This window comes from Micromesistius poutassou (genome assembly GCF_964030765.1).
Source record: "Micromesistius poutassou genome assembly, chromosome: 13".
Classification (NCBI taxonomy): Eukaryota; Metazoa; Chordata; class Actinopteri; order Gadiformes; family Gadidae; genus Micromesistius; species Micromesistius poutassou.
This window is the reverse complement of record NC_140283.1, coordinates 559,994-581,322: the sequence shown is the minus strand read 5'-3', so window position 1 is coordinate 581,322 and position 21,329 is coordinate 559,994. Positions and strand designations below refer to the sequence as shown.

The 21,329-nt window shown below is 49.2% G+C and overlaps 2 protein-coding genes across 3 annotated transcripts; one reads left to right on the top strand and one right to left on the bottom strand.

Moving 5' to 3' along the window:
* Nucleotides 1–1,004: 1,004 nt before the first annotated feature.
* Nucleotides 1,005–9,442, top strand: ric8b (RIC8 guanine nucleotide exchange factor B). 2 transcript variants are annotated; one of them, XM_084476797.1, is made up of 10 exons: nucleotides 1,005–1,198; nucleotides 1,567–1,614; nucleotides 1,710–2,336; nucleotides 3,565–3,659; nucleotides 4,118–4,268; nucleotides 5,289–5,387; nucleotides 6,340–6,484; nucleotides 6,879–7,023; nucleotides 7,107–7,226; nucleotides 9,071–9,442. In XM_084476797.1, the coding sequence occupies exons 1-10, from the start codon at nucleotides 1,115–1,117 to the stop codon at nucleotides 9,177–9,179; spliced, it is 1,623 nt and encodes a 540-aa protein (XP_084332923.1). In that variant the 5' UTR covers nucleotides 1,005–1,114; the 3' UTR covers nucleotides 9,180–9,442. The 2 variants fall into 2 exon arrangements, with proteins under 2 accessions (XP_084332923.1, XP_084332924.1); XM_084476798.1 differs by having other exon boundaries at nucleotides 5,292–5,387; nucleotides 9,071–9,441.
* Nucleotides 9,443–11,199: 1,757 nt separating this feature from the next.
* On the bottom strand, nucleotides 11,200–21,329 carry LOC311357475 (NAD-dependent protein deacetylase sirtuin-3). The gene is made up of 7 exons (XM_084477437.1): nucleotides 21,267–21,329; nucleotides 15,186–15,408; nucleotides 14,835–15,068; nucleotides 12,836–13,068; nucleotides 12,636–12,736; nucleotides 12,392–12,553; nucleotides 11,200–11,898 (listed from the first exon to the last, which is right to left on the bottom strand). Exons 2-7 carry the CDS (start codon nucleotides 15,395–15,397, stop codon nucleotides 11,638–11,640), a joined length of 1,203 nt encoding a protein of 400 aa, XP_084333563.1. The 5' UTR covers nucleotides 15,398–15,408; nucleotides 21,267–21,329; the 3' UTR covers nucleotides 11,200–11,637.

The window sequence follows — 21,329 nt, the reverse complement described above, 5'->3', positions numbered from 1 at the left end:
TAAGTTGAGTTATCATTCAATCTGAGCTGATTTGATGAGAAGTGGAAGAGACCAAAGAGATGTGAACCTGAGGGAGTGAAGCTGGACTGCACCTTCATGGAGTCCCCACCACCGGCCTTACATTACATTAGATAACTTTATTTTTACCCGGAGGTAGATGTGGTGTACAATTAAGTGAACTGGCTTTCTCCACACATGACAGACAAGAGATTTAAGACACAGTGAACATAACAAAGCAGTAGTGAAAAGGGAAAGTGAAAGTAACGCATCCTATTGAATGACAGGGAACAGAGGAGAGGCATGGTGATAAAATAATAATAATAACAATAATGATAAGGGGTCATTACTTTAGTTTAGGCCATAAGGAGGGGGTTTCATTAATGTTTTTCTTCATTCAAACATAGTTCTGTGGGCCAACCGATAATACACTTATTGCATCTGGTGCATTCTCCCAGTTTGAAGACCACTGAAGTGACGTTGATCGGCAGCCCCTTTTTAAGTTGTGATGGTTTGGTCAAAGACCTTTGCCCGACTGACGTTCTGGTGAAAAACATTGGAGTGAACTGCAGGGACCAATTGCGAATTAATAGTGGAAATAATAAAGACTTCAAGGCATCTTATTGATAGCTTAGGGATAAGATATATTACTATTGTATAATACAATAACAATTGTAATAATATTTTTTTTGTGTATTTAAAAATATATTTATGCATGATATGATATTATATGATAATACCTTACGTTACATTACATTATGATATTATATATGAAACGATTGTATTAGTCATTATATATTATGCTATATTAAATTCATTATATATTATACTATATTATATCATTATTTAATATGCTTTTTTATATCATTTTTTTTATATTATTCTATCATATTATATTATTCTATCATTATTTATTATTTTGTATCATATTATCTTAATTTATATTACGCGAGAAAGGGGCGTTTCCCGGCACTTCGCGGCCACCGTACAGACGGAAGGCAAACAAACCTGTTCTAGCTGCTAGCTAAGCTAGCTAGTGGGCTTCGTCAACTCCCATGTAGTGACATTTAAACTAACTATTATACCTGTATATGTACTAAATCATTCCTTTTTAATCATGGACTTGAAGGACATCCTGTCACGACTTGAAACCGGCAACGAAAAGGAGATCGAGAAGGTTCTGCTCCGGTATAACCAGGAGGTGGGTCTGATCTGAACCACAACAAACCACCGGGCTAGCCTTAGCATGCTAGCGCTAGCATGCTAGCCCTGTGCAGCAGGCAGCAGATGACCAGATCAGTGCTCCTACCATAGTACTACTCTAGCACTACGTCTGTAGTCAGTGCTTTCCTTTATGACACAATGAGTTACATCACAACCATCACAGTTATCACATGACCGCTGCTGAGATGCCTTCATTGGACCCTGAATACATGATCTACATTCAGCAACATCACTCAATTAAAACGTACCTGGTGTATCCTTCTCTACATACCTCCAGAAACTGTATTTCACACGCGTTTGACGTTTTAGTCAGTATTCAATCTGTATTTCCTTTTTTGGTTTCAGAATAGTCAAACTTTTACATTTGACCAAAATGAAGAAAACCTTCGAAGTGTAAGTACTGATTCCCACCTTCAATACGCCGACGATGCACATTTATAAGATTTTGTGTGATGATACATTTGCTCTCCTTTCCTGTCTGATGGTAGAAGGCGTGTCAGAGTCTGTTGACGGCACTAGGAACCCAAGAGGGGCCTTGCTGCCAGAGGGCCTCCCTGGAGACCCTCCGCATCCTGTCCAGGGACAAGCGGGCCCTGGACCCCGTGGCCACCAGGGAGGGCCTGCTGGTCCTGGCCGGTCTGGCCCAGCTGCACGCCGCCCAGGATGGCGGTGGCCAGGCCGACAGTCTTCAGGAGGACAGCCTGACGCCGGAGCAGGAGAGGGTGGTGGTGGAGGCGCTCAAGTGCCTGTGCAACGTGGTGTACAACAGCCCCGCCGCGCAGCAGGTCTGCGCCGACATGAAGCTGGCGCACCGTTTGTGCACGCACCTGCGCGGCCGCTGCGGTCGGCACGCGGTCGGCCTGTTCTCGCTGCGCCTCCTCTTCCTGCTGACGGCGCTGCGGCCGGACGTGAGGGTGGGCCTGCAGAGCGAGCTGCCCGCCGTGAGGCTGCTGCGGGAGGTCCTGGAGCGCACGCTGCAGGTGCGCTGGGTCGGGCCGTACGAGGCCGGGGCCCCGGAGCCCGAGGCCACGCCCCTCCCCACTGAGGACAACGAGCGAGCCATGGAGGCCCTGAAGGCCATGTTCAACCTCACCCTGACGGACTCCGGTGACGAGGTGGGTGTGGGGCGCTTTGGTGTTTCTGCAACGGTGGAACTCCTCGTATGTTCTTTGTGTTGTTAGGCCTAATCAACCTCACCACACATTGGAGATAATGGGCAGACTCATTATGTCATTATGCTCTCTACTTCTCACTGACAGAGACTGAGGCATCCAGTTAGGACGCGTCAGGCAGCTCACACGCCACTACGCATGCTCGCGCATGAATGTTAACTGTCCTGATGATGTGCACAATGGGGAATTTTGGATCGGACAATGTCAACATGGGCTCTTACCGAACACATCCTCAGTAGTTTGTTAAAGGACAATCCCGGTATTTTGAACATTGAGCCCCTTTCTGGTTTGTCTAGGATGAAATAGAGTGGTTGACACCGACATGTTGACTACTGGTCCTGTCTCGGGTATTTGGTTCATTTAGAATCGCCCTGCCTGCTTCAGAATGGCTACAGGCATTCACAAACCTGTCCTTAACCAACCCTAAACGTTTGTTTTCAGAGATGTGAAACTCACCGAGTGGTTAGTGGTGTTCGTTGATGTTCCAAATCAAGTATTGTAGTGAAATACAGTTTCTGTCGTGTTTTATTTGGCATTTTGTAAATCCATTGAAATGGAAACCGGACCAGAACCAGAAACGGAAAGGGGGGCTGTTTACGTTTGGTTGTAGTCTTATCCCTCGGTTCTGCGCATCAACAGTAGGGCTAGAACCGAGCAAAAAGACTACAACCAGCCCCCCTTTCCTGTCAACGAGCAATGAGTCTTCCAACAGAAATCAATGGATTTACAAAATGCCAAATAAAACACGACAGAAACTCACACAGTTGTTCACAAAATGGTGAACCTCGCCCCATCCTTGCTTATGAATGACTGAGCCTTTCAGGGATGCTTCTTTTATACCCAATCATGACACTGACCTGTTTCCAATTAACCTGTTCACCTGTGGAATGTTCCAAACAGCTGTCCCAGCTTTTTTGGAACATGTTGCAGGCATCAAATTTAAAATTAGTGAATATTTACAAAAAAAGGTTTACCAGTTTAAACATTAAATATCTTGTCTTTGTAGTGTATTCAATTGAATATAGGTTGAAAAGAATTTGCACATCATTGTATTCTGTTTTTATTTACGGCCCAGCTTGTATAAACTAGTGGGAACTTTACATGTTGCAACTCTAAGCTTACCCCCACGACCACCAATGAAATGTGGTCCTTCTGGTGTCCTGCTCTTCAGGATGGGCAGCACCAGGTCCGCCTGATCATCGGCATCATGAGGCACCTCCTGCTGCTGAGGACGGAGACGGAGGAGAAGACGGAGGAGGCTCACAGGTTAAACCCTTCCTATACTACCATGTTATTGGAGACGTGTCCTTCAAGAACCTCAATCAGCACTGGACTGTTCCTATCAATGTTCAGACCCAGTTTGATCCGTCATAAAGAGCGTCCCTCTGGAGAATGCCAGGAATGTTCTGGATCCAGGGAGAATGTGGTGGCTTGTAAAAGTGATGGACGGCATCGCCCTTTTAACCTGCGTGGCCGCTGGCTGAACAGGGCTGTTCCGCTCCATCTATTGTGGAGATCTTTGTCTTGTTTGGCCTTTGTCTTTGCTTTCTTCTACCTTCTGGGGGGAGAAAGGAGAAGAAACTTCTAGTGTTTCTAAATGGAGGGGAGGGTGCTTCTCGTTCTGCATACTTCTTAGTGATTCAGGCCAAAGATCGATCAACGTCATTTATTTTCAGTATCTGATTCTCCATCAGAAGTGATCATTGAGTTGTACTATTTTGTAGCCATGCAGTGAATCTGCTGAGCAACCTGCCCGCCGGCTGTCTGGACACGCTGATCCATGTTCCCGTCCAGGGAGGCCATGAGCAGTACGATGGAAACAACATGGCCGCCGTCCAGGTGCTGCTGGAGTTCCTGGAGAAGCGTATCGACAAGGTAAACATCGTCATCACGAGTCACGGTGACCTGTTCCCTGCTCCGGTGTGATTGATAAAGAGTAAAGAATTTCATAACGATGCACATGAATAGAAATCTGTTTACTTTCATGTTACCTACACAAACTGTGCATAAATGAAAGCTGAGAGTACAAACCGTATCACTATGACCACAACTCGCCGAACTAGCTAGCCAATTACAATCACAAATGATTTGATTGAGTTTGATTGCGTTAAAACCACCATAGACGCATAACCGAGTGTTGGGATGCCATTTTGAATCCTGACAGCGTGTTAACAATAATTGTTAGTGGCCTAGAGAGGGTTCCACAGGAAGTAGGTCAAGGCCCCTGCTCAGAACACACAGGATGTACCGCCTTCCGGTGGTTGTATGGTGCGATTGCGGTGGTTTAGCTTGGCGGCATTAAAATCCACCCACCATGACTTTTCAATAGAGGGGTCAAATGTGAGGACTGGTTCTCCATATTCATCGACTGTTTGGATGTCACACCACATTTGAAATGTACTTTTTGGTTAGGCTTGCATGTATTTATTGTTTTTATTTCGAGACTAAACCTACCTCTAGTAAAAGCATCTTTGCTTTACTTAACCTGATTGCCATCACATATTGACGGGGTACTCATCAGATGTTGATGTTGATGTGGCCCTAAAGTACTACAGGACTCCCACCTGATAACGTACCCGCTGGTATTCACTCTCTACTCGACATTAAACCTAACCCTAACCCTTTGTCATACATATATAAATATTATTTATATATATATATACAACATGCAAGGTGTTGTCCAAAAGCTCAGTTTTCATTGAAAGCATTTTTCATGTAGATGGGAGGCCAAAACCTTGTGGAAATGCTACAATTTAAAAAAAAATGTCTCCATGTGGACTTGGTTGTGAGGGGTCTTCTTTTATAATGAATCCGTTCATTCTTTCAATGTACTTTTCATCAAGTGTTGAAGCAGTACCAGTAGTATACAGTGTTGGTGCTGTGTCCGGTCCTAAGCAGGGCTCCAACTATAAGGAGGGGCTGACGCCGGTGCTCAGCCTGCTGACGGAGGGCTCTCGGCGCCACAGACACATCCGCAGGTTCATCAAGGCCCAGGTAATGCCCTGTTCTGCTCTCAGCATTCACACACACTTCTGTTTCCTCACTGTTCTAAATAGATAAACGCCCAGCTCTCTGGCCTACATTCCACATGTGTAACATCTGTCAAAGATGTGCTATCACCATTAAGGAATACTTCTTGTCTAACAAAAATACCCAAGAGTAAACTAAGAGCACATATAATGCCACTGATATGCAGAACACACCCTATGCAGTGAGTCCTCAGATCACACTGACACTGCAGTGAGTCCTCAGATCACACTGACACTGCAGTGAGTCCTCAGATCACACTGACACTGCAGTGAGTCCTCAGATCACACTGACACTGCAGTGAGTCCTCAGATCACACTAACACTGTCCTCAGTACACTGCAGTGAGTCCTCAGATCACACTGACACTGTCCTCAGTACACTGCAGTGAGTCCTCAGATCACACTGACACTGTCCTCAGTACACTGCAGTGAGTCCTCAGATCACACTGACACTGTCCTCAGTACACTGCAGTGAGTCCTCAGATCACACTGACACTGTCCTCAGTACACTGCAGTGAGTCCTCAGATCACACTGACACTGTCCTCAGTACACTGCAGTGAGTCCTCAGATCACACTGACACTGCAGTGAGTCCTCAGATCACACTGACACTGCAGTGAGTCCTCAGATCACACTGACACTGCAGTGAGTCCTCAGATCACACTGACACTGCAGTGAGTCCTCAGATCACACTGACACTGCAGTGAGTCCTCAGATCACACTGACACTGCAGTGAGTCCTCAGATCACACTGACACTGTCCTCAGTACACTGCAGTGAGTCCTCAGATCACACTGACACTGCAGTGAGTCCTCAGATCACACTGACACTGCAGTGAGTCCTCAGATCACACTGACACTGCAGTGAGTCCTCAGTACACTGCAGTCCTCTCTCACTCCCACCCCCCTGCGTCCCCTCAGGTGCTACCCCCGTTGAAGGAGGCCAAGGTGCGGCCGGAGATCGGCACCACGATCCGGAACAAGCTGGTGCGCCTGATGACCCACGTGGACATGGGCGTGAAGCAGGGGGCCGCCGAGTTCCTCTTTGTCCTCTGCAAGGAGAGCGGTGAGAGGGGGTCTGGAGCAGGGGTCCTGATGCAAGAGACACTACAGAGGGAGAGCTGATTCTAGAAGGCACCCTCTGCCTCGTCTGTTTGATCCACGGTCACACCAAACAGGGTGCTGTGTGTGTGCTCTGCTTTTAAACATCCGTGGATAAAACCCACAAAGCGACACAAGAAGTGTACCAACGAAGTGTGAGCACGTTACTCATGAGGACACGGGCTGGTAGGACGTAGTGAAGTGTGTTTGACCCGCTGCCTGTCTGTAACCACGGCTCACACGCTGCGCCGGGCGCAGAGGGCCAACACTCCTGGAACCGGCCAGGGCACCAGAACGGCGGATGCTTCTGGAGGAAGTGAGTGTGACGTTTGGGTCCGTGTGTGTCTGTGTGTCTGCAGTGGACAACCTGTTGAAGTACACGGGCTATGGCAACGCGGCCGGACACCTGGTGGCCAAAGGCCTGCTGGCCGGCGGCCGCGGAGAGACCAAGTACTCTGAGGACGAGGACAGCGACACCGAGGAGTACAAGAGCGTCAAACCCTTGTGAGTCGGTTGGTCTGGATCAGGGCTGCTGCACCTCTGGGGAGACCTGGTCCATGAGACGCTCACTCCTGTGTTTCCTCCAGAATCAACCCCATCACCGGACACGTGGAGGAGCCCATGCCTAACCCCATGGAGGAGATGTCGGAGGAGCAGAAGGAGTACGAGGCCCAGAAGATGGTCATCATGTTGGACGAGCTGATCAGGTGACCGCAGCCAGCCAATCGAGCAGATCTTTCTCTTGCCAAACTCCTGGAGTTGCATGTTTCCTTATTTATTTTCATTATATTCTGTGGTGTATATCTGACATATTGTCTCCCAGACATATTGCCTTTTTATTATTACATTTCTTTGTTGTTGACCTTTCCTGAGCGCACAAAAGCGAACCCTAGCGGAACACACAAAGGTAAGGGCGAGGTGGCTCCCTGCCAACCAGTTCATTAGCTGAAGAATCCGCTCATCCACACCGGCGTCAATTAGCCTGTAGCTCACAGCAGCATTCAGCCGCAGTCAATGGGAGCAACAGCGCTATCATTAATTATATCCTAATTGACAAATACACGCACAAATGCACACACACGTGCACGCAGACACACACCCACAGCGCGTCGGCCCTCAATGCACCTTACATTCAGCTTTTCAATAACATGTGTCCCCCTCTCCATTTTATTCTGCTCATTTTGATGATCCAGTTGTTACACCAGACAGGGTGAGGGGGGGGGGGGGGGGTATTGTGGTAGCCAGAGACGGGGGTGAGTAGTAATGAGCCACACGACTCAGACAGCAGATTCCTTCCCCCCCCCAGCCCGGGGACGTGCTCCTGAGGGGGAGAGGTGTGCAGTGTGTGGAGCGCTCTCAGGAGATCACTGAAAGACCTGCAAGAATGTGCTCCCAAAACTGCTTAACTGGCCCTCCAATTAGCACATACCCCCGCCCCCCCGCCCCCCCGCCCCGGTGTCAAGGAGGGAGACATGGACTTCTCCTTCTAATTGGGGGGAGGGAGTACAATACGAGAGTGACAGCGGGACGAGCGGCCGCGCCTTTGTCTGTGTGTTCGACGGGTCGTTGGTAGAACCGCCGTCCTTTACCGTACGCCTTCAGCACCCTCCATGTGTGACGTGGACAGGTGGCCTCACGCACACACACACGCGCACACTCACACACACGCACACACATGCACGCACGCACGCACACGCACCTACACCTCTGAAGCCCTTTTTAAGAACACCTGTTGCATTGGATTCCTAAATGAACCAACTGAATGTTAAATCCGGTTGTGTAGTTTGTGTGTGCGTAAGAATCTCACATTAATGCAAATGTGTGTTTTAATCTGTTGATTGCGTGATCCACTGATAATGGCTGCTGAGTGATGTGGTGCACATATAATTGGATTAGTTTGGAGGGCTGCCCCGGGCTTTGAGGAGCTTAGACGGGGCACTGATCCTGTAATTAAACAGGCTTTAGAAAGGAGGCCGAACGGGGGGGGAGAGGGACAAACAGCGCAGAGGAGGGAGGGGCTTCTGAGGGTCATTGAAACCTAGAGATAAAAGGCAAAGTGAAGATGTACAACAGCAGCTCTCGTTGTAGACCAGGCATTAAAGGAACGGGGGTCAGCTTCAATTCAATCAAACAGTTGTCCAATTAATATTGTATGTCTTTGTTTGGAAGCCTAAATAAATAATGAGAGATATGGCTTCAGAATAACATGCATTTCTTTACGATGAACCTGTGGGGTTCTTTATTGATTGGATGAGTGGTATTGTGTCATTTCATCCGACCGGTGTCTCCTGATAGAGTGGAGGGTGGCACCGTACCGCCACTCAGCATGGGGTGGAGGTACGATGCTGTGTGGACGTATCACTGTGTCCTGTACAGCGAGCCTTCATCCTCCCACGTCCCTTCACAGGATGTGATCAGTGTGAGCCTTCATCCTCCCACGTCCCTTCACAGGATGTGATCAGTGTGAGCCTTCATCCTCCCACGTCCCTCTACAGGATGTGATCAGTGTGTGGGTTGGACTGTAGCTGACCTCTGCCCCTCCCGTCCACAGGAAGGGGGTGATCCAGCCCATGGGGGTCAGGAAGGACTGCACCATGGCCCCCCTGGAGGAGACTCTGCGCCAGCACACCCACGAGAGCTCCGGCTCTGACACAGACTAGCCCCCCCCCCCCCCGTTTCCTAGGATACGCCTGCTGAGACATATTGGTGTCTCTGAAGGGGCCTCCCGTCGACGGAGCACTGGCCCACCAGTCCACCTCTGTGCACTGCCTTTTACTAATATAGTCTTTATATCCTTTAATGGCATAGAAACTCGTTGCTATAGTAACAGCCGCAATTCTGTTGAGATGTTGTTGTACGATTGCACACACCACCCTGACGAGGGTGTCCCCCAGAGCCTCTAGAGCCTCTAGAGCCCCCAGAGCCTCTAGAGCCTCTAGAGCCCCCTCCCAGAGCCTCTAGAGCCCCCAGAGCCTCTAGAGCCCCCTCCCAGAGCCTCTAGAGCCCCCAGAGCCCCCTCCCAGAGCCCCCAGCGCCTCTAGAGCCCCCTCCCAGAGCCCCCAGAGCCCCCAGAGCCTCTAGAGCCTCTAGAGCCCCCTCCCAGAGCCTCTAGAGCCCCCAGAGCCTCTAGAGCCCCCTCCCAGAGCCCCAGAGCCTCTAGAGCCCCCAGAGCCCCCTCCCAGAGCCCCCAGCGCCTCTAGAGCCCCCTCCCAGAGCCCCCAGAGCCCCCAGAGCCTCTAGAGCCTCTAGAGCCCCCTCCCAGAGCCTCTAGAGCCCCCAGAGCCTCTAGAGCCCCCTCCCAGAGCCCCCAGCGCCTCTAGAGCCCCCTCCCAGAGCCCCCAGAGCCTCTAGAGCCTCTAGAGCCCCCTCCCAGAGCCTCTAGAGCCCCCAGAGCCTCTAGAGCCCCCTCCCAGAGCCCCCAGAGCCTCTAGAGCCTCTAGAGCTCCAGAGCCCCCTCCCAGAGCCTCTAAAGCCCCCTCCCAGAGCCTCCAGAGCCTCTAGAGCCCCCTCCCAGAGTCCCCAGAGCCTCTAGAGCTCCAGAGCCCCCTCCCAGAGCCTCCAGAGCCTCTAGAGCCCCCTCCCAGAGTCCCCAGAGCCTCTAGAGCTCCAGAGCCCCCTCCCAGAGCCTCCAGAGCCCCCTCCCAGAGCCATGAGCTGACGGAGGGACTCATGGTGGCAGCAGGACATGGGGGGGACTCCACTTCCTGTTCAGAGTCTTCAGTTAGTTCCCTCAGTGTGCACCTTTCCCATGTTAACATTATTTAGGTTGTAGGCAGAACAGCCTGTTCACTGCTTCACGTAGAGCCGCTGGGCCCACCGGGAACGTGGCCCTGGTGTGATCAAACTGGAGACATTATGAAATGATTCCTCAAAACTGTTAAATTGTAAAGGAAAAAAACACCTAATTATGATTGCATTTGTCCATAATAGTAAATCAGAACTACACTGATTAAGTCACTTACTTGCCATATTTATTAACTTAATGAGTAACATTGGATTGTTTTTGCCTTACCTTGATTGCATTGCTTATTTAAAATCAATCATTGTTTTCTTTTGCCAAAAAGAAAGTGTATTGTTTGTTCTATATTCGGGAAATGATGAATGCTTTACTATTGCTGCAATATTGTTGGTTGAAGGTTGCATGGTTGCCCATAGCGATATGCGGTGAGTGTTCGCTGATCATCCATAAAGTTAGACAATGAATGGAGGATTCTCTTAACTTATAAGTAATGCTCTTTTGGTTGCCTACCTAACACTGTTTGAGTGCATTCGTAGAGTACACTGCCTTGTTTGTTACACATAAATGGTCTTTTATATCGCGTGGATGGATCCACTTGTTTTTTTTCACCTCTGCATACCTGAAGTGGATGCTAAATAAACGTGAAGGTTTTACCCCTTAGAAAGAAAACAATTGGAAGAGTCTTAATGCTTCTGATGTACATGTTGCAGACTAACCACTTTTTCACCGCTTCTCTTGCAGTGAGAAAGATGGAAAGAAGGAATCGTTTGTCTTAAGTTAACCGGCAGATTGTGTCGTTGGTAAAACATGTCTAGTAAAGTCCACATGCCACTCGTTCTCTAACCTTGGTGGAGAAAGGTTCTGACTGTATGGTTAGAGGTAAAGATTAGATGACGAGAGGCAAGACAAACTCTGTAAAATCCTTTATTAGTTCAACTTATTCTGTAAATTGTAAGTGCTTAAAATTTGATATTCATACACGTGAACTGTACATGGAAATATTGCAAACATGAACCATCTTACTACCCACGCCCTTAGCCATGCAAACCAAAAACCAGAAAGAAACTGATATGAACACGTTGAGTAGACCATGCATCACAGATCGTTATCTCTGCATGCTAGGAAGTAAAAAGAACCCTGTTGCCATTCCAGTGTATTATGGGCTGGGCGGTGATGTGTTCTTCGCTGCCTTTAGGAAGCATTCAGCCTTCAGGCATCAGAGCCGTTCTCATGTCTTAAGAGACGGACTCACCCTGGAAACGGGAGAATGACGCACCACAAGACAACGCTGTAACGCGGCCACAAGTCAAACGGTGGAGCTGACAGAAGCCCATGCAGTGACTGAAGCAACACGCTTGTTATGGGATTCAAGCCCGGGCTCAATCCACGCGACTGACGATGGCTCTTGATTGGGTAGGGGCCCCGACCCAGTCTCCCTGGCTCCTCATGAGCTCCTCGATCTCTGCGCTCCAGCCCAGTATGTGGGCCATGCGCTGCACTGAGTCCAGCAGGTCCCCCAGCTCCAGGTGGTCCGCCCTGCGGAGCGGGGTCTTCAGGAAGGGCCCCACGGCGTGGCGGTTCAGCAGCAGCCGGGGGACCGAGGCCCGGACGGTGTTCACCAGGCTGGCGAACGGCTCGATCTGGGGCACAGAGAACAGGTGAGACCACGGGCCCTCCATGTATCACAGCCTCCTGTGAGCTCTCATCCGCTCCATGTATCACAGCCTCCTGTGAGCTCTCATCCCCTCCATGTATCACAGCCTCCTGTGAGCTCTCATCCCCTCCATGTATCACAGCCTCCTGTGAGCTCTCATCCCCTCCATGTATCACAGCCTCCTGTGAGCTCTCATCCCCTCCATGTATCACAGCCTCCTGTGAGCTCTCATCGCTCTGGGAGATGTGACAACAGGATGATGATTATTCAATGATTACCTTTAATTTACTCCATACCTTTTTCAAAAACATTTAGATTAGAGGCATGAGATTGACATAATAGATCAGATCTCAATAATAATTCTTACTAGGCTTTCATAGGTTGGTTCTACTGTGCATGCAGACACTGTGCTGTAAAGCCATCTTTGAAACGGTCAACACATGAGAGATGGGTTGTCCAACTTGATCAAGGGTTTTTACCTGTAACGATGTTCCCATAATGATCAGGAGATCTGCTTTGGGGAAGTCTTCAGAATGAAGGAAGTACTTCTGTGGAAGGTCTTCTCCGAAGAAAACCACGTCAGGCTTCACCGTTCCAGCACAGAAGGAACACGTGGGCACATCGCCGCTCATGATGGCCACCTGTGGAGGCAGAGCGCTGCTTTAACCCCTAGCCCGGGACGAGGGGGAGGTGGGAGCTTCTTAGAGCACGGCGACCTCTGACCTTGGCGTCCTCAGCGGGGTAGGGCGTGTAACAGAGGTGACACGAGGCGGTGGTGAAGTTACCGTGGGCTTCCACCAGCTTATCCTCAGGGATGCCGCACACTTTGGACCCCGAGGGAAACGGTTGCAGACATTACAAACAGACGTTAACGTCTTCAGAAGAACGGCGGCAGTGCCCCTCCCCCTCCCCCACACACTCACTCTTCTCCAGGCCGTCGATGTTCTGCGTGTAGACGCGCAGCAGCAGGCCCCTCAGGTGCAGCGAGCGGATGAAGTAGTGGATGTAGTTGGGCCGGTGGCGCCCGGGGTACAGCTCCTTGGCCAGCGAGAAGAAGGCCTGCGGGCGGTCCGAGAAGTAGTCTATGTTGAACACCGCCTCGGGGTAGGGAAGGTCGTAGCGCTCCAGGTTAGAGTACAGGCCCGTCCCCGGAGTTCTGCAAGGCGCGCACGCACGCACACGCACGCACACACACGCACACGCACACACACAGCTGGCTGTCAGGTGGGACTAGGGTTGCAAAATTCCGTCCGGGAATTTTCAAAGTTAGAAACTTTCCATGGGAATTAACAGGAATTTATGGGAATAAACGGGAAAACCCCGGGAATTTACAAAATTGAAAATTGGCTCTTAACAGGGGACTTAAATATACTTGGGGGAAATATATTTTAGCATTATCTTGACTAACACAACCAGATTTCATGCAAGTAAACTTGAATATCTATGTTATTCCTCAATAAGCACACTGCTTACTGCAGGGCTAGTGAGACCACGCCCCCTGCATGCACTGTGCATTCCTCCATCACATGTGCACGATGACTTCTAGATGCCTGGACCACACTTTTGAGCCCAGAGCATATTTAACTCAAAATTTATGTTTTTGTTCTTCAATGAAAGAATAAAATAATTAAAACTTGATAAAGTTCTACTTACAAATAAATCTGTTAAATTCATGTTTTTTTGTAGTCTTTTGTAGTGTTTTTTAAGTGTTATTTTTCATGGATGTCTACTTATGACATAAAATATATATATATATATATATATATATATATATATATATATATATATATATATTTATGCTTAGATATGATACAGTTCAATTAAATTACCCTTGAAATGTTTGGCAGAGGCTGTTGATGATAAATGGAGAGAAGCTAATTCATCAGCCGCTAGTAAAGAGGGTAGGCAAATTAACTTTGTGTGTCAGGGGGAAAAGAATAGACCACTTAGAGGCAGGCACAGAGCCGGGCAGCTAAGTAGTGGAGGAGCCTGGGAAATGAAAGTGGATCTTATTCAGCAGATTGTTGTTCCTACACATATTGTTAACACTAGGCTAAGACAGGATATGCTACTGTGGTCAGACTTGGAGAAGATTGTTTATTTAATTGAACTTACAGTTCCTTGGGAAGACAGAGTTGAAGAAGCCAATGAGCTTAAGAAAGCGAAATATGCTGAGATGGCTGGAGAGGCAGCACAGCGAGGCTGGAGTACACGACTAAGGCCTATTGAAATCTGTGCGCGGGGGTTCGTGGCTAGATCTGCTACTAGTTTGCTGACTGAACTGGGCATTTGTGGACAAAGTCTGAGGCAGGGGGTTAGTAACATGTCCTTGGCAGCAGAACAAGCAAGAGAATGGCTGTGGGTAAGGTGCAAGCTAAGGTAAGCCAGCTAACTAATGTGCTAACGTGTTTGTTTGGTCAGGGTTAGGGGTAGGGCTAGGGGTACGATGCAGTAAAGAGAGTATTTGGATGCATTAAATGTGGCAATGTGGTGGCAGGTGACTCCGGGATGCTGGTTTCATTGTTAAGCCTTCAGGAGGTGTCGTGGGCCTAACTTAACAAAAGATCAGTGAAAGAGGGTGCCCACTTGATAACCCCAATGACATGCTGCATACTGCTGTATTTACTGCTGTTAGTTGGGCCATTTGTCTCGTGTTTTTCTCCTTTGGTTGGTGGCTTAGTGGCCAGCGTGCTTATAAGGTTGGTTTGGACAGGGGCTTCTGAATATGTGATTTCCTTGGATTTTGGCACAAGGGATTATAACATCTGATCCTGTGTATTAAATAAATACCCTTACTCCCAGTTAGTTCCCGTGTGTGTGTGTGTGTGTGTGTGTGTGTGTGTGTGTGTGTGTGTGTGTGTGTGTGTGTGTGTGTGTGTGTGTGTGTGTGTGTGTGTGTGTGTGTGTGTGTGTGTGTCCCACCTGAAGTCAGGGATCCCGCTGGCCGTGCTGATCCCCGCTCCTGCCACCACCACGATGTTCTTACAGCGGCCCAGCTTCAGCAGGCGGGCCACTGAGGCCACGCCCCCGCGAGGGGGGGCCTTGCCTCTGGGTCTGGCCCGGGGGCCCTCCTCCACAGACGGCGAGGTAGCAGGCGGGTCATTCTGCGTAGGACCCCTGGACGCGTGGCGCATGTTGCCACCATCCAAGACTGGGCTGAAAGACCCTTAAATATTATTGATCACTTCTCAGAGGCCTGAGCGCCCAATCAGAGACGTCAGGGTCCGTGATAATGAGAACGATAATGGTGATGAAGAGACGACGAGGACTCACCCCGGGGCAGACTCCTGGCCGACGCTCATCTGGCTGAGGTCCTGGGCCAGGGCAGAGTCTGTGTGCTTCCTGCGCTGCTTCCCGTACGGGCCGGGCACCGGGTCCTGGGGCGCTCCGGGGCCGCCCAGCCGGGCCTGCGAGGCGGCGCTGCGGGTCAGCCTGGGGACCGCAGGGTGGGGGGCCCGCTCCACCGCCGGCCGGGGTCTGCTCATCTCAGAACCTCCTGAGACAGAGACACACAACAGCAGCCTTAACACAACAGCAGCATTAACACAACAGCAGCCTTAACACAACAGCAGCCTTAACACAACAGCAGCCTTAACACAACAGCAGCCTTAACACAACAGCAGCCTTAACACAACAGCAGCCTTAACACAGCTCAGCTCCCACTCTGCTGCATTGACCGATGTTCAGTAGAGATTGACCGATATATCGGCCGGCATTTGCGTTTTTTACGTGTAGCGGCATCGGCCGTTTTTTTTCGCCTGGCATGATTAACAGACAGTTCAATAAATGTTCCTTTTTTAAATTGAGACTTGTAACATTTGTTATCATCGTTGTCATTTTGATGATGTGAACTGAGGGAGGAGAAGCAGTATCTCTCCAGAATATCGTATGGGCGTATCGGTCATCAGCGAAGGCTGATGAACTAGAATCAGAGTCATATATTTAGAATATTGTTAAAAGTTATTTGGCTAGTATATTTGATTTGTATACTTGAATTATCTTAATACATAATTGTCTTGGATTGTCTTGTCATATGTTCACTTATTTCCACATTATTACAACACATTATTCTGGCTCCTCCCCCCTCTTCTTTACTCGCTGCTCTGGGCCATATTTAAAAACCTGTTAAGCTTTTATAATGAAATCACTGAGAGCTCCTTTTGTGTTCACCCCCCCTCGCTCAGAGGAAAGGAACACGTTTTAAAACGGCCTGCTTCCCAACAAAAGGTAATGGCTATAATATATTTAGGGCTCCCACCACCCCCACCCCTCCCTCACAGTCTCTATGCTAATACAGCCCACAGCTGTGGCAGCTTTACTGGTCAGGGAAAGCCCCGGGTTCTTCTCTTGTTGGTGGGGGAGGGGGTAAGAATAGGATGTCAACAGTGAAAGAGAAGCCTAGATTCACTGTGTGTCAACAAACCCAGCCGGGAGAAAAAAAAGTCTGCAGGCCCCCGTCCAGAACGGAGGAGAAAGGGAGGAAAAGGTACTAAGAGAAATGACGTGGAGATAGGATTCAAAAAGAGAGAGTGAGACTGCCCAAGCCCTTCCAAACTTCGGAATGAAGTGAATAGGCGTTCCAGACATGACAAATAAATAACACATATGATCCTATCACACTGGGGAGTGCTGCAGACTACTCTACTGTTTATCATTATATTAACAGGGCACATTTTTATTTTCTTCAGGCATTGCTGAAGGCCTCTGCAGGCTACAGGGACCCCATAAATCACCAGCCCACTTATTAGGGTCTGGCCCAGATGGTGCCGCTCCACAGCCCCCCCCACGTTCCTGAGCAGCTCTGCAGGCTGAACAGGCCAACAGGGGAGGGAGGGCACCAGAGACACCGGGGTCACAGGAGGGACATGATGCAGGGTTGAATCCATTGGTCTGCTTTCCAGTAGTGGTGTCCGGTGCAGAAAAGGGTTAACTACACTTTTATTCACCTTGGTCAAGACTGTAGGATAATGTGGAGCAAGAACCCAAAATTCCTATTTATTCCTTCAACTCCTGACCCTATGTTGACTAATTGTCTTCCATTATCAGGGCCAGGCATCCATCCAACATAGTATTGCTTTAGATCCTGTATAAGGCAGAGAAAGCCAACCTAGCACAACACCGGGACAACCCTCTTCTTCATTCCATGCTCCTATCCAGCGGGATTAGAAATGTAAGGCCACACGCCCACTGTATGGGGAAGGCCAGGAGGGTGTGGACGTATGAGGAGATGGTTCACATGGAGGGTCTGGAGGGATGAGGAGACGTTAACCAGGCAGCTGAAGAGCGGGGGACGGGCTGGTGGAGCCAGCAGGGTGATGGCGCTTTGGCGAGCTGGATCAGGAGGAGGTTAGCAACAGGTTGCTCTGCTGTGGAATGAGCTGACGGACTGACTGACTGACGCAGGAGGAAATTGGCAAATAGGCTCCGATGTTGACCGTGCCCCATAAGCACACGGTAAACCAGACGGTTTTCAACATTATCGTGACATATTTACCTTTATTTGGTGCCTCAACATTTTCAAGAATCTCTTGTACCGTTAAAACCATTCATACAATGACACATAAATACATCTATCATTCTGTGTGCCTAATAGGCATTTCAATGGACTTAATGTGGTAGCTGCAGACCTGGGGCTGTGCTCCCACAGGCTGCTCTGTTCCAACTATTATTCCTTAATGACAAATAAATCCCTGGAGGAATGACAAAGGCTTTAAGGAACCAGGAGCCGGCCCCTCTGCCTTTCAGAGTCTGACTGTCCTGCTCCGGCACGGCCTCAATGCCCTGCCCAATGGGGTCTGAAGGGCCCTGGACCACCAGGGGTGGAGCCCCTCATACAGGGGTACAGTAATCTAATTAGGCCTGTCCCACAACACTGCTCACCACTTCCGCACTCACCAACCACCCCAAAAGCCTGCCTTCCCGGGATAATCCCTCTTAAACGCTTGACGTTTGTTCTCTGACATTTGTCCTGCTTTATTCCAGAGCTGGAAGGTGCCCAGTCTGATTACAGGATTCCCTATTTCATCACACAATGACGTTTACAACATGTACATCTAGTGCACTTCAATTTGACCCACTTCAGATGTACATCTAAACCTGTTTCACAAACCTATATCACACACAATCATATTTTTCTGAATTGCCTTTAAGTCTAAAAAATATTTGTCCTGTTTCACAAACACCTAAAAGTAAGAAGAAGCCCTCTACTGCCCCCCACTGGCAAGCTGGCTGTCACAGAGACTCTCTGTCACTCTCTAATACTCTGTCCCCACCCGTTCACTAATGACATATCACTTTGTGTTGCACTCTCACTTCATACATACAAAGCAATCGGGCCTAATTTGTGTCGTATATTGTTTGCTCCAACAGTGGGGAAGGTGGGATGGAGAGGGGTAGATGGAGAGGGGGTAAATGGAGAGGCTAGGCCACTCATAGATTTATAACCGGTGATTGCCACTAAAACTGTGGTCATGCTGCCATCTTCTGGACTTTAACAATATTGCAGATATCATCAAATCCACATAGGAATCCATGTAGTCATAGGAACTACTGTAGAGATAATAAATAATACATTTATTTAACGATGACGGGGTCCTACACGGGCCATGGCCTATTGAACACATCCTGGTAGTTAGACATCATTTGATTTCGTGCCTCACTATATGTTGGGTCGACGTCAGACTCAAACCGGCATCCCACTGGTCATGTAGATGGATACATTTATATCGCAGAGGGAGCAGTATTCCATAGACGGCTTTATGGTGAGCTCGGTAGGTATGGTAAAATGCCATTGGTATGTCTTAAAAACTGGTTTACTGGAATGAACATCAAAAATAATCACCAACCCTGTTTCTAAAGTATAGTGTTCAAATCGAAAAATTGGACCTATGGCCATACTATGGAAGCTCCTCTTTTGGCCATCTCAGACAGATGAGACTATGTGGTTTTACACAAAGTTATAGGTGTTTAAATGTGTTGTACAGCTGTCTTTGGCCTTATTGCTGTGGATGTTACACCGTACAGTCCCACGGTCACGTGGTACATGCCAGGTTTGCAGCTTTTTCCAGCAGATCAGTCTGTTGGTCACTGCATTCAATCCAAATGGTCTGACCATATGGGCTGCAGTTGAAAGGTGTGCATCATGCACACCTTAGGGTTCCTACAGATTTGGTAGGACCCCTTACAAGAAGAATATGCAGAATGAGTGGCAGATGTAAACATTAGACTAGTGGAGGCAGCAGGTATTGACACTAGTATATGCTATTGAAACAAAAAATGTATGGACTATGTAAACATATGATATGCCTGACGTGTCTGAATTTACAGGGAACTGTGAACTCAGTATGAGGAGAAGAAGTCTTCTGTAGTGGGCTATCTAGGGACCCAGAAGGTTGCAGGTATGAGTCCCTGAGTACGACAAACAAAATGGTCCCCACTATGGTTGATTCATGGATGTGAGATAAAGTCCCAGCCTTGAGTGATATCATATCACTGAGTGACAGGCTGTGATGAATGATATCATATCACTGAGTGACAGGCTGTGATGAATGATCTCATATCACTGAGTGACAGGCCTGTGATAAATGATCTCATATCACTAAGTGACAGGCCTGTGATCAATTATATATCAGATTGACAGGCCTGTGATACATGATATTAAGTGACAGGCCTGTGATCAATTATATATCAGAGTGACAGGCCTGTGATACATGATATTTCACTAAGTGACAGGCCTGTGATAAATTATATATCAGAGTGACAGGCCTGTGATAAATTATATATCAGAGTGACAGGCCTGTGATACATGATATTTCACTGAGTAACAGGCCTGTGATACATGATATCATATCACTGAGTGACAGGCCTGTGATAAATGATATATCACTGAGTGACAGGCTGTGATAAATGCACACCATCTTCCTTTCTTCTTCGTACCAAGCTAACAGGATGGATCCAAGGAGCACAACAGCCGTCTATTCCACACTCAAAGCCATTGTCCTGCGCAGCCTCTTGTTCATGCATGATGAATAAAAAAACATGTGATGAGGACATTTTCTGAAATGCATTTCCCAGCATGCACGGCAACGCCAACATGTGAACGCTGCTACCAGGCTCATCACAAAGGAATACCTGGTGTTGTCCAAGACCACACCTTGTGACTAGTGGACACTGAATACTTCAGAAATATCAAAAGTCAGGATTATTGTTCAAAGCCAATCTATTTATGTGTTCCCTCTTCGAGTAGACATTCACAGGACTTGGACAGCTCCTCGGGTGCCCACTACAGAATCTAAAGTCTAACGGACGGACCGATGGGGTCCTCCAATCAGCTAATGAGCCCAGCTGAACCCAGTCCCCATCAGGGTCCAGGTCGGGTTAGGAGCCCAGCTGAACCCAGTCCCCATCAGGGTCCAGGTCGGGTTAGGAGCCCAGCTGAACCCAGTCCCCATCAGGGTCCAGGTCGGGTTAGGAGCCCAGCTGAACCCAGTCCCCATCAGGGTCCAGGTCGGGTTAGGAGCCCAGCTGAACCCAGTCCCCATCAGGGTCCAGGTCGGGTTAGGAGCCCAGCTGAACCCAGTCCCCATCAGGGTCCAGGTCGGGTTAGGAGCCCAGCTGAACCCAGTCCCCATCAGGGTCCAGGTCGGGTTAGGAGCCCAGCTGAACCCAGTCCCCATCAGGGTCCAGGTCGGGTTAGGAGCCCAGCTGAACCCAGTCCCCATCAGGGTCCAGGTCGGGTTAGGAGCCCAGCTGAACCCAGTCCCCATCAGGGTCCAGGTCGGGTTAGGAGCCCAGCTGAACCCAGTCCCCATCAGGGTCCAGGTCGGGTTAGGAGCCCAGCTGAACCCAGTCCCCATCAGGGTCCAGGTCGGGTTAGGAGCCCAGCTGAACCCAGTCCCCATCAGGGTCCAGGTCGGGTTAGGAGCCCAGCTGAACCCAGTCCCCATCAGGGTCCAGGTCGGGTTAGGAGCCCAGCTGAACCCAGTCCCCATCAGGGTCCAGGTCGGGTTAGGAGCCCAGCTGAACCCAGTCCCCATCAGGGTCCAGGTCGGGTTAGGAGCCCAGCTGAACCCAGTCCCCATCAGGGTCCAGGTCGGGTTAGGAGCCCAGCTGAACCCAGTCCCCATCAGGGTCCAGCGGGGTTAGGAGCCCAGCGGAACCCGTCCCGGTGCAGGGTTCAGCGCCGCTCTGCCACAGGGCGGCACTTTTGAAACCTGATCAGACGACGGTTCAAAACCCAGACGGAGAAACACGCCGCGGAGGGCTGATCTGAGGACAGTTAAAATACGAAGAACCGGGCTCGACTCAAAACATGAACCTAACACCACGGTCGATAAATAGTAAATGTTGGCCTACTTGTTTAGATGCTTCTTCCTCCTGAAACAACACATGTCTGAAGTCTGGGTCTGAGGATGTGCG